Source organism: Mauremys mutica, chromosome 11, assembly GCF_020497125.1.
Source record: "Mauremys mutica isolate MM-2020 ecotype Southern chromosome 11, ASM2049712v1, whole genome shotgun sequence".
In the NCBI taxonomy this organism is placed as follows: Eukaryota; Metazoa; Chordata; order Testudines; family Geoemydidae; genus Mauremys; species Mauremys mutica.
The window spans coordinates 56,713,627-56,730,602 of NC_059082.1; the positions used below are offsets into that span (position 1 = coordinate 56,713,627).

The 16,976-nt window shown below is 48.7% G+C and overlaps 1 protein-coding gene across 4 annotated transcripts in view; it reads left to right on the plus strand.

Annotated features, from left to right (window-relative positions):
* The window catches only part of LOC123343656 (syntaxin-binding protein 4-like), a 158,279-nt gene that overhangs the window by 24,668 nt on the left and 116,635 nt on the right, over window positions 1-16,976 (plus strand). Inside the window, exon 1 of one of the 4 annotated variants that reach the window (XM_044978887.1) lies at window positions 1,554-1,648. The exons of 1 other annotated variant lie outside the window; for it this stretch is intronic. Coding sequence is in view for 2 of the 3 variants with exons in the window: in XM_044978890.1 (XP_044834825.1) it covers window positions 16,324-16,388 (65 nt within the window). In the remaining variant the exon portion in view is untranslated. Of the gene's footprint in view, window positions 1-1,553; window positions 1,649-16,246; window positions 16,389-16,976 lie in introns of those variants that run through there. 2 more of the 4 variants (XM_044978890.1, XM_044978885.1) reach the window with 2 other exon arrangements.

The following is a 16,976-nucleotide window of genomic DNA, read 5'->3' on the forward strand; positions in this document are numbered from 1 at the left end:
GTGTGTGTGTGTGGGCTATGCCTCAAGGCACCTTCCTGTCTAGCATCCTTGCCCGTCCTGTTTTGCCTCTTACCAATTTCAGTATGAATGCGACTCTAGAATGGCAGGTGCCAAGGAGATCAAGTGATCCAAATGTTTCTCTCCCTCCCTAGGACAAGACACCATCTCTTAATTTGGCCCATAGTGTGTTACAATAATGGTGTAGCTCCACTGAAGTTGACTGAACTATGCTAGTTTACGCTTGCAGAGGGGCTGGGCCTTTTTCTGCAGATGCAATGGAACATCAGGTATTTCAAGGCCTGTCAAAATAGGTGGTGGCACTTGGGTATCCCAGGGCATAGGGAACTGTGTGATGGGAAAAGGAACCTTTTGCCTCCGTGGGAGGAGGGCCTCTAGGATCCCAAGCTAATCCCAAGAATTTAATAACAAATTCTCTTCCTCACGCATAATTGGATGCCAATGGCACAATCATCCCACATAAGAGTGTCATCCTCTGACACCATGCATGATAGTCCTACCTGGGAAGGAGGGGACTATCTGAGATCTTGGGGTGTGAGTGTGCTGGTCATTAGGAGGGACTATATAGCACTCACCAATGAGCCCATAAGGTGAGAGACCCAGTTGTACCACTGCAGACCCTTTCATCACACTGCCTGCGTACACACACGGTCTCCAGGTCCCCAAGTGCACCCCAAGGGCTAGGGCTTGTTTAGATAGGGAAACTGACCACAATAGCAATTATTACATAAACTCTTCTGGACTCGCTATTCTGGCATGACTCCCCTGGTTGATTCTCTTATTCTGGAATAGCAACAGCACTTTGAATTTGCACCCGACCTCCTTCTGAAAGAACTTCCCTGTGTGGCCAAGCCGCTACCCTGTAACTTCCCCATCTTCCCAAAGTGGGAGCAGTTCCTCCCTTGCCCTTGGTTGGGGAAGGAGTTGCTTGCCTGGCTGGTGCATAGCTGGGGTGGAGCTGGAGCTCCGGATGTTCCCCACCCCCTTTGCCTGCTTCCTGGCAGTGAGGCATCTCAGCTGAGTAGGACTCTGGTCCTTAGCTGGGTGATGGTTAAACTACCACATCCAGGTGACTGTCTCATGACAATGGCTCTCCCTTGAGATAACCCTGCTTCTGCTGCTGTGTGCTTCTCCCTCCCTCTGTTTGTTTGTGTGTTTATAATGGGGGGCAGTGGGAGGAGAGATGGGATAGGACTCAGATAGGTGCTTAAACACCTGCTGGTGTCAGGATGAGGCGCTGGCATTCAGGCTCTGGCCCAAGGATATTTGCATGACAAGGTCTCACTACTTATTTCACCAGAGGTGTAGACAAAGAGGATCTCTGTTCCTTATGTGCTTGTTTACTGCCTAGGCCTGACTGCCAGAAATGACAAGGCCAGATCCCCAGCTGATGTAAATGAGCACAGCTCCACTTCCTTCTGACCCATAATCCCCTCTGATGATAAAGCTGTTCGGGGTGGAGATGGCTGGCATCACAAACAGGATTATGCCTGAGCATGACCAATATGGAACGGCAGGCAGAGCCTCCCTATGCAAGAAAGACCTGGTTCCTTAGCTTAAAAGAAGCTGAGAAATGACCCATTGCAGAACTGTTAAGATGAATCCATCAGCCTTCAGTGAGTGCTACAAGGTAGGGGACGAAATCTTTTCTTTTTTTTTTAAATCTTATCAAGTCAGTGGAATAACTCCCTAATTCGCTGTGTTTTTCCATGAAGCCTTCATGTCGTAATCGCTGCAGAAATCTGTTCACCACCACAGTGTCACAGCACTTCCCATATAAATTAAATCTGCATTATGAAATTCCGGCTGGACTTTATGCAGTGTCCTGCTCCTCTCTGTTCCTTGATTTACATCATGCTCTGTGGGGTAAACCCTTGTCTATTTACCTTGCACTGTACTGCTAAAGAGTCAAGTTTATTTTCCTCCTACCTGCTGTTCTTCCCTCTTTCCACAAGAGGGAGCATATGTCACATTTGCTCTAGTGTCTCCACTTGTCTAGTCTGTACATGAAGGCAGTTGAGTTAAAGCAGCCGTTGCAGGTAAGCAGGGCCCAAAGCATTTCTATAGCAGCTAAAATACTATTGCCTGGGGTGACTTGTTCTCTTCTTACATTTCAGTTCCAGGAACTGTAATAATACATGAGACAGGGCTTGAGAGAGGCTAGGAGCTGTAGAGGTTAGAGGGCAGGAGGGGAAGCTCTCCTGATTCCTAATCCTGCCTTTAACCCTAACTTGTGCGGTTTAGGGCAACCCTCACCTCTGACCCCCCACTAAAATGCAGACAGTCATACATACCCATGTGCCTGTGCAATACATATGGCGATGTTACTGCTTACCCCCTTGCTGATCCATCAAGTCACTTCCCTTTCGTCCTCGCCCAAATGCCAACTCTTTTTACCAGAGTGCTTTTCAGCAGTAGATCACAATCTCTTAACACCCCTGAGGCAGGGAAGCATTAATTTATTATCCTTATTTGCCAACAGGGAACTGAGGCACAGAGATACTAAGTGATTTGCCCAAGGTGTTGGGTCACAGGAAGTCCATGGTGGAGAAGAGAGTGGAACCCAGGTCTCCCACAGCGTAAGCCAGTGCTCTAACCACAGGACAATCCTTTCCCATCAGTGATGGGACTCTTGCCACAGTAGTAGAGACATCTGATTCACCTGGGTTAAAAAAACTTGGCAGGCAAAACTAAAATCCTCCAGCATTTTCCTGCATGTGGTTTGGTCTGTGTGAGCAGGGGAGACAGAAAATGAATCCCCGTAACCCATCTCTTTACAATGGTGCTCCCATCCACAGTTCCTCTGGGGTTTTCTCTGGATTTTGCACAGCTAGAAACTTTTTTTTTTTAATTTGAATGTGTCAACCTGAAGGTAACTTCTGCTTTTATGGACAAAGACAGCAATGCTGGGCTTATCGTTGTCCAAAATTCAGCCTCCTAGAACCTGGCTTTCAGATGAAGGTTGCCTCCGTGGTGCACAATTCAACTTGCTAATTCATTTCCATCTACACACAACAGTTTGCTCACCTGAGCAGCCAGCTCTGTGTCATCACGTGTTAGGAGTGGGTTTGGAATGAACATCCCTGGTGGCTCCAGTTTCTCAAGGACTTAGAAATGTTGTCAGTGCTTAGCACAGACATCTGTCTGCCACGTCTCAGAGCTTTTGCTGCAGCCAGATGTATTCTCTGCTTTGTGTCTCTCCAACCTGGCCTTTGTGGTCGGGAAGTAGTGTGGTGTTTCTTTCCTAAGTTGGATCTTCAGTGGAACTACAACAATTGACACCAGGTGAGGACGCTTTGACCTAGTGTAGGGGTCTCTTTTCTCTCTCCCCTCCCCACCCCCTTTCTCCATAGCTCCTGATTGAGTTACGTGGTTATTTGGAATCCATCTTTGGCAGTGTGGCTTCCCTGTATTCTTAATATTGGGTAGACAGCAGCCACACACCAGTCGGGAATGAAGAGTCAAGCAGACACCACATCATGTCTTCCAAGCTTTGACTACAAGAACATTGATCTTAGTTAAAAGATGGCGGGGAACCTCTTCAAATTTCAACCTTTGCTCAGTTGGCTCACTTGGCCACAGGCTGTGCTGACAGTGCCCGACTCAAGTGGAGTTGGAGTTCCTACCTCTAAGCCCATGACACGTGCCATATTGATCACTTTCCCACAAGGCGCTCATCTGTGCTCAGCCATGAAGCTTTGGATCGACTCACAGCCAGTGCTCTGTCTGCTGCAGGAATTAGCCCCATGATCGCTGCTTTCTGGTTAATAGCCTGCTGCCTGAATTCAGAAACAGCCTTCCCTCTTCAGTGCCCATTTCTCTGTTGTCCCCCCCTTGCCTTGAATGTTTCCTGTTTCTTCTTTAAGCCAAATCACTCATGTCCGGTCCCCATCTCGGTTCCTTTCCTCATGCCTGCTTCCTTTTGGCTGCTCCCCTTTATGGCGGCGAAAAGTTACAGTTTCATTGTGTTGCTCTCCTCTGCGTAGCACCCTTCACAAGGAAGGAGGCATTGCTGGGTAGGAAGCCTGGTCTAATGGCTCGGCCACAGTACTGAGACCTGCATTCAGCTCCTGGCTCGGTTTCAGACCTGCTGTGTGACCTTGTCCGAGTCACTTAATCTACCGTGTCTCCATTCCGTGTCAGGAGCATGGGGGTTATACTGACTGTGACGGTTCTCAGGGTACCCAAGACTGGGAGTTACCTCGTTATCCCTGGCCTCAGCATGAGGGAGTCTTGCTTGTGCTAAGTGGGGAGTGTTAGCCACTTGAGCACGCTCCTCTGGGCTATGCCAGCAGCCTTTGCCTTGCAGGATAGCAATTGGTGCCCCAGTCTGAATCCCTTTGAGAAATTCCCTAGTCCCTATCCAGCTCCGATGTTGGCTACTCACAGAACTGCCAGGCCTGCTGGTCCCAGAGGAACAGAACACACTGGCTTGCAAGATTCAGCTCAGGATCAGCACCCTTGCTTAACATCATAGCGCTTAACTACATTCAGAGTGGAAACAAGAACAAGTTGATCAAGTGACAGTAAGAATACTGGAAACAGCTGGTTACATGTAAAACAAGATCATAACCGCCTTCTAGAGGCTAAACTAAACTCACAGGTTAATTTCCTGTCTAAAGAAACTTCTCACCTGGAGTTCTCACAGCATTCTCAACCAGGGTTAGCTGAGATCCCAGTTTCACGAATGGGGCCATGCTGTCTGTTTGCTTCCTAGGTGCAGGATAAAGGGGTGTTGTCTTTGCCTTCTAGAAACACCCCCAAAGTTCATGGTCTTTACTCATATAGGATAATCTGCCTCCAAGCTTCTGTCCTGTGCTCCTTTCCTGTTGATTTAATGTCTCTTGGTTAACATTTGACTGCATACGTAAATGGGCAACCACTGTGCTAGCGTCCATCCCAACAAATATACAGTTTCTTGCCTCCCTGGAGGAGAACCTGTTCTTTCACCTTTGCTGGTGACTAATACCTTGATACATACTTTAAGAAAGTGTGTGTGTGTGTGTGTGTGTACACACACTTCTTGTGTAGTAGCTGTGCACATACTGGTCATCAGTGTCATTGTGAGATATGACACCATCTTTCATTTAAGAATGTACACACCAGATTCATGAGATTTCTGTAGCCTCCCTCTACCCTACTTGTCAGCTGACAGTAAGATTCTTGAGTGACACTGACCTACTTTGCAGGAGTGTAGTGAGGACTCAAATCCATTGATGATGGAGTGCCATAGCAATACTCAGCTACAGTTCAATTATCCTTTCTGGTCTCCCCACCCCCAATCAGGCAGCTCCTGCATCCTCCTTTCCACCTTCAAAAAGAGAGAGGTGATCAAAGGACCAGGGAGGGACAGAGGCTGGGAGATCTTCTGGAGGGTTTTCCCCAGAACCAGTGGCAGAGGGATTTCTCTGCTGCACCACCACCTGTTGCCAGAGTGTGTAACGAGAGGTGCTGTGCTGCTGGTGCCACTGGCTGTTGGAGGGGAAAGAAGGATCTGTTGGGTTACCTCACATTGCAACTCCTCATCCCTTGGTAGATCTCTGTGCGGGAAGCCCCTGTGCTAGGACACACTCCCTGCTGAGGTATAAATGCCATTAAATACAGTGACATCTATTAAAGGGGGCAGAGCTTTTCTGGAGCTTTATGCAACTAATACCACTGCTTGCCATGGACTCCAGCAAGAGGAGCTTGCCAAAGGGTAACACTTCCCCATGGGTGCCAACTTATATGGGCTCTTGGAGCTAAAGCCCCAGGAATATTCATAATCAGGGGCTCTGCTCCAAAAATATTTGGAGCTAGATTTTTCCCCCTCCCCGGAGTTTCCCTGCCTGAATGTAAAGAGAGCGCACAGCGCGTCTCTCTCTCTCCTTTGCTGCTGCTGCTGTAGCCTAAGGCCTGCAACATTAGCATAAGAGGAATGCATTGCTAACTACTTCTGAAGCACTCAGGAGGGGGAGGGGAGTGGAGGGGGCCTCCCCTCTCCTGCCCCTACCTGGAGGAGACACAAACGGGCCAGGAGACAGACATCATTCACCTTAGGAGCTGCTGGGGCTTCCGTGAGTGTTTGACCCTATGATTCCCCCCCAGCCCCAGCCCCAGTCCCAGCCCCTACTCCTACCCCCAGTGAGGCACAGCAGGCTGCACAGGGGAGGCAGAAAGCCACATGTGAAGGCAATGCCCCCTCCCCCAGCACCCACCAACCCACCCGCCACAGGAGGGATGGGAGAGGGAGGCTTCCTAGACCTGAGCAGCTGGGGCTTGGGTGAATTTTATGACACCCTGCTCCCCCGTCCCATAGCCAGCCACCACCCTGCCTACCCCACTTCTGCCCCATGCTGGGCAAGGGGCAGCCCCATCCCACATCCACAGTGAAGTTATGGTGAGGGGCAGCAACATGGAAGGCCACCTGTGCCCCCCCCCCAGTACCCATCATAGGGGAGGGGAGTGAGCTTTCTGGACCTGAGAGGGGCTCTAGGAGCATGTGCAGAGTGTGTGTGCCGTGGGGGGCAGGAGGGGTCCCTCCCCTGGAGCTTGCTGCTGCCAGTGGTGGTGATGGGGAGTCCTCTCTGGCCCTAGCCCTGGGGCAGCCTGTCTGCACCCCAAGTTCCTCATCCTCAGCCCTGCCTCACTCCAAAGCCTGCACCCCCAGCACCGAGCACGATCCTGCACTGTGAACCCCTCATCCCCAGCCCCACCCCAGAACCCTCACCTGAGGGGAAAAACATGCAACTTAAATTTGGTGGTCAGTTTGGAGTATCATTGTATTTAGCACAATATTTGATTATTTTACACCCTTCAAAGTATGTAACTGGTCGTATACAGGTGTTTTCTCTGAATACTGTCTGTGTGCCTCAGTTTCCCCAATGCATTTCTTAAGGCTCTAGATGGTGGGATAAGGGTGTGTGATTGTTGTAAAGCCCTAGAGGGCCAGTGTGATGCTGTCTGCACAGAGAATGGCTGACACCCTGTCTCCAGGCAACTGATGGCCTGGGCCACTCTCCTGCAAGGTGCCAACTGAAGGTGTTTGGAGTATCATTGTATTTAGCACAATATTTGATTATTTTACACCCTTCAAAGTATGTAACTGGTCGTATACAGGTGTTTTCTCTGAATACTGTCTGTGTGCCTCAGTTTCCCCAATGCATTTCTTAAGGCTCTAGATAGTGGGATAAGGGGGTGTGATTGTTGTAAAGCCCTAGAGGGCCAGTGTGATGCTGTCTGCACAGAGAATGGCCGACACCCTGTCTCCAGGCAACTGATGGCCTGGGCCACTCTCCTGCAAGGTGCCAACTGAAGGTGTTTGGAGTATCATTGTATTTAGCACAATATTTGATTATTTTACACCCTTCAAAGTATGTAACTGGTCATATACAGGTGTTTTCTCTGAATACTGTCTGTGTGCCTCAGTTTCCCCAATGCATTTCTTAAGGCTCTAGATGGTGGGATAAGGGGGTGTGATTGTTGTAAAGCCCTAGAGGGCCAGTGTGATGCCATCTGCACAGAGAATGGCTGCAACCCTGCCTCCGGGCAACTGATGGCCTGGGCCACTCTCCTGCAAGGTGCCAACTGAAGGTTTTGGAGAACAAGGAGATCAGGTGGCCTCCTAATGCTTGGAAAAGAGACAAAGGCCAGAGGAGGGAGTGTCAGTGCCTGTGCAGACTTCCGGGAAGTGCATGGTGTGGAAGGGGATGCTGGGATGCTTTGGAACAACTCCATACAAAGCCAGTCAGGACTCTGGGGGAGCCTCCTCTCTGAGCATTCTGTCTCCAGGGCAAGAAGCTTACACCTTCCTGGGTCTGACCTCGGAGCATTCAGCATGCCCTTCCACACTGTGCACTTTCCGCAGCGAGTCTGCCCAGGCAGGTCCTGGGGCAACCAGAGGTCCCTGCACCCCAACTCCGCAGTCAGATGTGACTCTCAGCCAGACAGTAAAACAGAAGGTTTATTAGATGACAGGGATACAGTCTAAAACAGAGCTTGTAAGTACAGAAAACAGGACCCCTCAGTCAGGTCCATCTTGGGGGGTGGGGAGCCCAGACCCAAGTTCTGGGCCTCTCCCGATTTCCCCAGCCAGCTCCAAACTGACACTCCCTCATCTGACCTTTGTGTCTCTTCCGGACAAGGAGGCCACCTGATCTCTTTGTCCCCAACACCGTCAGTTGGCACTTTGCAGGGGAAACTGAGGCACCCACACAGTATTCAGAGAAAACATTAAGAACATTCCCACTTTGTCACAACAGGTGCAACAAAATTTAATACCGTATATTAGGTATTAATAGGCAAGTGCTGCTTCTGACTTTCCACTTTTAATTGACCCTTGTAATCTTGTGGTGCTGACGCATTGTAGCTTCATTTTATATCAGCTTACAGGGTGAGAGTGGGGGGGGGGGGACCACCATTTTGGGCCCCACCAAAAATTATACGAACCTGCCGCCTATGCACTTCCCTGCTTACCCACCTACACTGACACCGATTATCCACGTAGACTTACACTCTCTGGCAATGACACCAGTCATCCATGATCTGCCACCCACTTGCAGTGCCTCTGGAGCCTTGTAAACATGCCCAGGTATCCAGGCGAGCACTGGAGTCCACAGCCATCCTAAAACACAGCTGGCAGCTGCTTAGCCACCTGCAGAAATGAACACTTAGATCCCCTGGTTCATTAGAGCAGGTTGTCAAATTGCAACATCATTGTGTGTGTGTATAGACCACTGTTGAACATGGACACTGACACGAGCTGCTTTGTGGTTGGTGTCTCCCTTCTGGGTAATACTGTGCAGTAATGCTGGTATGCTGTGGTATTCAGCAGTGTTTTCTCCAGGAATTGAAATTGGGGGGAGAGAGTCGAATTTATGGGGGGGAAGGTCAGGGCCTCTGAAGAGTGAGACAGTAAGGGTGAAGATGGGCTCTATGGCACCATAGTAAAAACTAAGAAATGTTTCATGACCATTTTATTAGATTTAACTCCTGTTTTAAAATCACACTAATTTAAAGTTGGCTACTCAAGCTTTCTATGAAGCCCTACATCTACATCCTTCTTGGTTTCTTGTTATAATTTTGCACAGCTCTGTTAATGAACTTCAATGTAGTGCGTTCATCTTCAGTGTCCGGTACTTCCATTCCTTCAATTGATATGCTCATTAGTTCATTCATGTGATCAGGCAGAAGGCGACTTCTTTCAGAACACAAAATTGTATTCAGTGACAAAAAAGAAAGCTCAACTGTAGCTGTTGTAACTGGGACTAGAAAGAGATGAATTCCTACTTCTTTCACCCCAGAAAACTTAGCACAAAGATCAGGTTGAGCCACTAGTGCTGATAAAAAAGAAGTTGAAGTCAAATCTTCATTCATTCATCATATGATATTCCACTGTGTGTTCAAATGCTCTATTCTGTCCTGATCACATGGCAGCCCCATTGCAGGTAGTGCCTCACTCCACTCAGGATCTGTAAAAGCTACGAAGAGATTGAGTAGAATCTAGAAGTCACTGTTGTAGAGATGTAAGAATCAAGTCTGTGTACTTTTTCAGATGGCTTAACAAACACTTCTTGTCCTCTTCACTTAAGGAGTCAGTATAAGTGCCTTCACTTGTCAACTTCTGGGTTGAAGTCTTTGCTTCTTCCAGTACTTTTTCAATGGATAGCTCTCTGATCCAAACGTAGCTTCTCTTGCTAGACAGAGATCTACTACTGTTGTAGCAGATGCCTGGATGACATTGTTTAATGACCCAAGTGGTTTCAACAGTAGACTTACAAGAGAGAGAATGGTGATAGTTTTCTCTGAACTTAGTAACAAAGGTAGTCCATCTCAGTAGATACTTTCCAAAGCCAGTAATAATGGTTGTCTTAAAATTACTGCAACAGCCAAGGATCGCTTGTGAGAAAGCCAGTGGGTTTTCCCAGGTTGGACTAATTTGAACTTCAGTCCCAGTGTATCTTTTATTTTTTCCAAGATGTTCAGTCTTTTTGGACTCTTGCTGAAAAAAGAATATAACGAAGACATCAAATTTATGGCTTTTTAATACCTTTTTGAAGATTCTGCTTCTCATACTAGTGCTGGTTGGAGTAGATGGCCTCTGCAGTGTGTATAGGAGAGATTAGGGTTACACTTTTCTCTGAGCAAAGCTTGTACTCCACCATGTCTTCCAGAGAAGTTTGCAGCTCCATCAAATGCACAAACAGCCATCTGTTTGGGGTCCAATTAACAAGCATTTAACTCTTCTAAGAAGTGGGTTGTCACAGATGCAGCTTATGTGTCTTCTATAACCTGAACATTTAGAAATTCATCTACTGGCCTACCAGTGACATCAAGATAATGTACACAATGACTTGACGTCCATTTGCATCGGTGCATTCATTAGCCATATATGCACATTTTTTGAATGGGGTGAGAGAGTTCTTCACTTTTTCAACTGCTGAGTGTTTCATTGTTGCACTGCATGATTCGAACCAGTCAGTTGAGTTTCTTGCAGAAAGATAGTGAGCATTTGCTGGTCTTAGTCAGAACCAGTGTCCAACTTCAGGATTAACAAATGATAATGCACTTAACACTGGCCTCCTGTTTGTAGTGTGCGACATCTCTTGCTTAAAGAGAAAGTATGATGTGACAACCATGTTTGTTTGTGTCTACAGCATTTTTAACAAGCTTGTTAAGTACTTTTAAAATTGGCTTTGACCATGACCGGCTTATAAGGCTTTCTGCATGTCGCTGCGGTCCAGAGGATTGGTGTTTTGCAGCCTTTTCACATAGTTTATCAGCATTGGCTTTGCTGATTGGACTGGCAAACCAAGCTCCTCCACTTTTATTCTATAAATCCATGGTATGCTCACATCTTGAATATTGTATGCAGTTCTGGTCGCCCCATCTCAAAAAAGATATATTAGAGTTGGGAAAAGGTACAGAGAAGGTGAACTAAAATGATTAGGGGTATGGAACAGCTTTCAAATAAGGAGAGATTAAAGACTGGGACTTTTCAGCTTGGAAAAGAGAGGACTAAGAGGGGATATGATAGAGGTCTAAAAAATCTTGACAGGTGTGGAGAAAGTGAATAAGATCCTTCACATAACACAAGAAGTAGAGGTTCACTCAATGAAATTAATAGGCAGCAGGTTTTAAACAAACAAAAGGAAATACTTCACACAAGGCACAGTCAACCTGTGGAACTTTTTGCCAAGGGATGTTGTAAAGGCCAAAACTATAACAGTGTTCAAAAAAGAACTAGATAAGTTCATGGAGGATATGTCCATCAATACCTATTAGCCAGGATGGGCAGGTAAGCAAAACCATGCCCTGAAAGCCTCTGCTTGCCAGAAGCTGGAAGTGGATGACAGAGGATGGATCACTCGATAATTGCCCTGTTCTGTTAATCCCTTTGAAGCACCTGGCATTGGCCACTGTTGAAAGACAGGGTACTGGGCTAGATGGACCATTGGCCTGACCCAATATGGCTGTTCTTATGTTCTTATGTAAAAATTAATTATAATATAATAAAAATGTTTAGTACAGAAACTCCCCAAGATAATGACCTCTTGAGATAGCAACAATGTGAGAGAATGACCTTGGCAAATGTAGTTTTTAAAAAAATCTTGGCCTACTAGGGAATGTATATTTATATAAGCTTCTTAGTCACAAATCTAGCATTCTGGAGCAAAGTCACTAAAATGTAGTCCAACAAACAAATGTTCCTTTAATGTGTCCCTCCCTTCTCCCTCTACCACACCCCACTCATAGTTGTTGGTCTTGATCAGCAAAGACCCAGAGTTCAGAGGTGCTTTCACATGAGTTCACCTCCCATCCTGTTGGGGTACAGGGGAGAAGGCACCTTGCTCGTTCTTTCAGCTGCTCATCGCTCGCTGTGGCCCCTGTTGTTTGTCGTGACACCATTCACCCCACCACTCCATTGTTGATGGCCCTGCGCCATCACCTTCTGCTGCCACCTGCCACTGTGACCTCTGAGAGTTGGTCTCTTGAGGTTCCACCCAGCTCTAAGTGATTTCAGTTCTCAATGGGGGAACCTCACAGCAAGTGCAGTCTGGGCTGTCTTTTCCACAGACATGCTGTCCTGCAGCAGGTCTAAGCACTTAGACCTGATTATTAGTGATTTCAGCTCTAGTGACCACTTAACAAAACAAAACAAGACTCTCTGTGGAGCCTAATAAGCTCTATCTTTAAATATGGGAGCAGGGCAAGTCAAATAATGCCTGTGACTTTTAGGCACAGCCCACACCACCAAGCAAAACCCTTGTCCCATCCTCCTCCACTCTCACTCCTCTGGGGTCTACCATCCAAACCCCTTGCTTAGTGAGTGCAGTTCAGTTGAGGGTGACCAGTGCTTAATTAGTAATGAAAGAGGTGCCAGGGCTCAAGCAAGTTTTTTACTTTCATAACGGATGTGACAAGCCCAGGGCTATGAACTGCCAAGCCTAGAGGTGCCAGGGCTCAGCCCTGGCAAAAATTAAGCATTGAGGGTGACCCCCTCAGTCAGGACAGGCTAAGTACAATTCTGCTGTCCTTTACTCTAACAATAAGGAGAACAACATTTTGTGACCCCCACATTCAATACTAAAATGACTGGTAACCCAGCTCCAGCCAAAACTGATCACATGGGCAGCACAGCTCTGTCTGCTGGATATCTAGGCAGAGTAGGTGTGTTCATGTAAATACAGTCTGGTCCTGAAGCCTCCCCCCCTCCCCTGGCTCATCACTAGCTGTCAGGGAGAGCTCATTCAGGCCTTGCTTACAAATCATCATTTGAAATTATAAGGCTGGCGAACATTGCTGAAATGAATGTGCCAACACTGTCAGAAAAAACAAGAGCCGTGTGAAGAAGCCAGTCTTTGTTCATACTTTTCAACTTTTTCAGGCACAAGTATTTTATCATACACTGTCCATGCTTTTAAAGTGTGTATTAATGTTTCAATTTCAATTCAAATTTCCAACCAATGACTAAATTGGCAACACTGTAACTAGTTGACCACTTGTGTGTGTGTGTGTGTGTGTGTGTGCGGGGGGATTGAGGAAATCCCCGGGGGTGGGATTGCACCCCCACTGGGGGATGTAAGGAAATCCCTGGTACTCAGTCCCATTGTATAGACCTGTTCAGAGCTGTCTTTAGAAATGCTGTGGAAATGCACAAACATCCCTATCCTTACAGAACAGCAGGAGCACTCACTTTGCATGGACCCTGCATGTGCAACCTCCTTTAATAGGTGCTACTATTGCCTTTTTGGTGCACGTCTTAGGAGACTGGACATGCATCCATATGCTCTGTCATGTGCAGCACTCATGCTCTCGAAACACACACAAGCTCATTCTTGCATGATCTGGGCCTGCTGTGGCAGTCCTTAATGGGACTAAAATGCCACTGAAGTCCAGGGTGATTCTAGCCTGTGCCAGGGCTGGGAAGCTCAGCTACAGCTTGGCAGTGGTTTCTGTTCAGAGCTGCACCACTCCATGGGAAGCTGCAACGGCAGGATTTCTTCCAGAGCGCCCAAGTGCATAAGGGGACATATTTCTCCCTGTGAGATTCTCCCACTTTGCAGACCAGTGCTGGGGGCGTGCTGTAGAGCTGTGGGGCAGGGTACCTTCAGGAACACAGGAGGGTAGTAGGGTCCCTCTCTTTCCCCAAGTGTAGGCATTGCATTTGGAGCCAGCCCCTGTGTGGCTCCTTGTGTCTTTTCCCCACCCCCCCACCTGCCTAAAGATCAACCAGGATCTGGTCTGGTAAAACCTGCAGGTTGGGCCCTTGCCAGTTTTCCTTCAGAAGATTCATTTCCCTTTAATTTCTTCTAGTGTAACCCCCCCACCCCCAAATGCCTCCCCACTAGGTCATAGACCCTCAGGCTAGGGACTGACTTCCATTTACTTGTAAAGCACCAGACATGCCTAGGGCTCTGGATAAACTGTGTGTGGGTGGGTGGGTGGGTGTGGTGTGGTGTGTGAGAGAGGGAGAGAGAGAGAGAGAGCGCGAGCTCTCCAAGGATGTGCCCAGTTAGCCATTTGCTCAGTGCTGGTGAATTAACTAAACACATACTTGACAACTTACCAAATATTGTGAGACTTGAGTGTGTGGGTTCCCCCCCACCTGACCCCTATAGTCTTCATGTAACTGAAGAGCATCCCAGTGCCAGAGGACAAGGGGCTCCTTGATATCTGGTGGAAAGTTTCAGGTGTATCTGATATGTGTCATGTAAGGTGTCACTGGAGAGCTAAGAACACACAGATTATGAACATTCTTTTGTGGCTGGCATATGTATGGTAAATGTGTTTACGAGGCTGTGGAGTGAGTAAACAGGTTTCTCCCAGACAAAGGACTGATGTCTCCAGCCAGGTGTCAGAATTGACTTGTAAGCGTAGGTCGTGCCCCCTTCATCTGCATCAAAGGGGGCAGGAACTAATCAATTTGTATTATAGAAAACACCAGTGGAGGAAGAAACTAGAATAAACCTTCCTTCACCACCAGACTCCATGTCACGTTTCTCACATGTCCAATGAACTCAAGGGGGGCGGGGGGAGAGGTTGGCCAACATTCAGAAAAATCCCTTTCAGTGGTTCACTGGGCTACAAAAGTGGGGCAAAGAACCCTCCCCCACCTTACCTTTTCACCTAATAAGACAAAGAAACTGAGCACTTTATCTTTGGAGAGAGATCCGGACCAGAGAGGTGGTCTGCCATCTTGCTGGAAGAAGCGTCTGCTAAGTTTTACCTGGTACCTAGACCATGGCTTGTTAAAGTCTTACAAGTGAAAAATGTTTTCTAATGCTATTTGTTCAAAACCATGTCAATCTTTACAGTGTATTCGTGGTCTTACTTAAAACCTTTGTAATGAACTTGTTTTACTCTGCACCATCCAATGAACAGTCCCTTCCATTCAAAGTGATAAAGTGTGGCTTTCCTCTCTTTAGAGGAGCTTATGAACCTTTAGTGTTCCTTGGAAGGGCCCAGGAAAGGGCTGGACATGGCAGAGCGCATGGTTTTGGGGAAAATCCAGGATGGGGAGGTGTAGGGGTCATCTTGCCCACACTAATGCTGGTGGAAACCAGGGAGTGACTGTGTTGCTGCAGGAGGCAAACTAACGTCCCAGTACGGGATGAGGGTTGTTCAGCATACAGAGTGCATGCATGGTGGTGACAGCAGCCCTGGCACAGAGCTGCAGTACCAGAGCACTCGGGAGGACATGGCAAGTAGTGAGACAACCCCTCACTGGTCTGGGTGGCCCCCAGCATGACACCCCACTCCCGGAATCAAGAGATTAAGTGGGGATCTCAGATTTACTTGTAATTTTTTTTTAAATAAATTCCTCGCCTCTGGGGTTGTGGAGAAAAGCTTGAAAAGTGACCCCCCTGTGACCCAAGGCAAATAAACCATCTTTCTGTGGTATTATCGCTAAGTAAATCTCCTACCTTTTGAATAGTTGGGGTTGGCAATATCATAAACAGGTTCCCCTTTCCTGAGTCGGAGGGCCAGGAGCAGCGAGCAACGTTACTTTATATATTTTAGGGCCACTTTCCTGACTCGCTGGTAAGATGTCAACTGCTCATCTAACCAAAGCAGCCCTAGTGTTTAAAGGACTGAATGGCCATCACATGGTTCTGGCCCATCTAATACTCATCCAGGGCGCTTTTTATTCCTGAATCACTTCTCTTAACTCCTCTGGCCCAATTGCACCCCCAAGAATAATAATACACCCCACTCTTTCCCCTTCCTCCAGCTGCTACGGCGCCAACTCAGATTCACTGGGGATTTCCGTTTCCAGGTGCTGAGAAGAAGCCCCAGGTTATTATACTAAGCAGCAGCATTGGGTGGGTCACAGACAACCCAGGCTGGCTGTGCGGCTTGTGTGCACTGCCTGGCGGGGAGGGGTTCAAGCACCCGCCCCATTCATGCAGTGAGCTGCGTCCGGCAGCCAGAGGGCCAGGGAGACGCAGCGCCTTGCTGGCCCCTCCTTGCCTGGAGCCGGCGCTCCAGCCTTGGCAGCCCTGGAGCCGGAGCCTGCCCTTGCCGGCGGCTCTGCCATTCAGGCTTAAGCCGCGAGCCGCAACATCTGTCGCTAGCCCAGCCAGCGGCGGGGAGCGCTGGAGCCCCGCGGCACCTGCGGGGCCGGAGCCCGTCACATGGCCCGGCCGGCTGGGATTAGACGCGTCGCGCTGCAGTGAAAAGCCGCGGTGATTATCCGGGGGAGGCGGCCGGAGGGAGCCGCTCGCTGCAGCCACATGGCCGCGGAGCGCTGCAGCGGGCGCCTCGCCCCGGAGCAGGCGCTGGCCGGGAGCTGTGCCCAGGCCGAGTGACTGCGGGCCGCGGAGCATGTCCTATCTGCGGCCCCCGGGCAGGGACCTGGAGCGCTTCGACGGGCTCTCTCTCATTTACTGGTAAGCGGGCTGCCGCCCCCGGGCTGGCCCGGCCGGGCCACCAGGAGCCGAGCGCTGGCACAAAGGGCAGGGCCGGGTATTTCTAACGCGGGTGGCGGGGAATGGACCCATCGCGGTGGGGGGTGGTGGTCCCGAGGAGAACGCATTGATTTGTGACCGGGGAAGGGCGCTGCATGGAGTCGCTTTGCAGGGCCCCTGAAAGGAGAGCAGGTGCATTCCTCCAACTCCCTTCTTCCAGCCACCCTTTACAAGGCTGGATTATTTAAGCCTGGCAGCCACTACACTCCAGCCCCCTTCCTCTGTGAGATGGGTCACTGGGGTTGGCTTTATCGTTGGGGGAACTGAAGTAGAGCAAGGTGAAAACAGAGGTGGGAATAGCTCCCCAAAGCTCTTGGCTCCCAGCCCCCGTGCGCCAACGCTAGTTTTGTGGTCTCTGTCTAAGCCAGTAGTGTTTGTTTGGGACAGTAAGTGTGCACAAAACATCTAGAAAGGGCCATTGCAGCCTTGTCCCCAATGGCTCCAATAGAGTTGCACCAGTAGAAAAGGCAGCAGAATTGAATTGGTTCCCTGCTCCGAGACTCTTACACT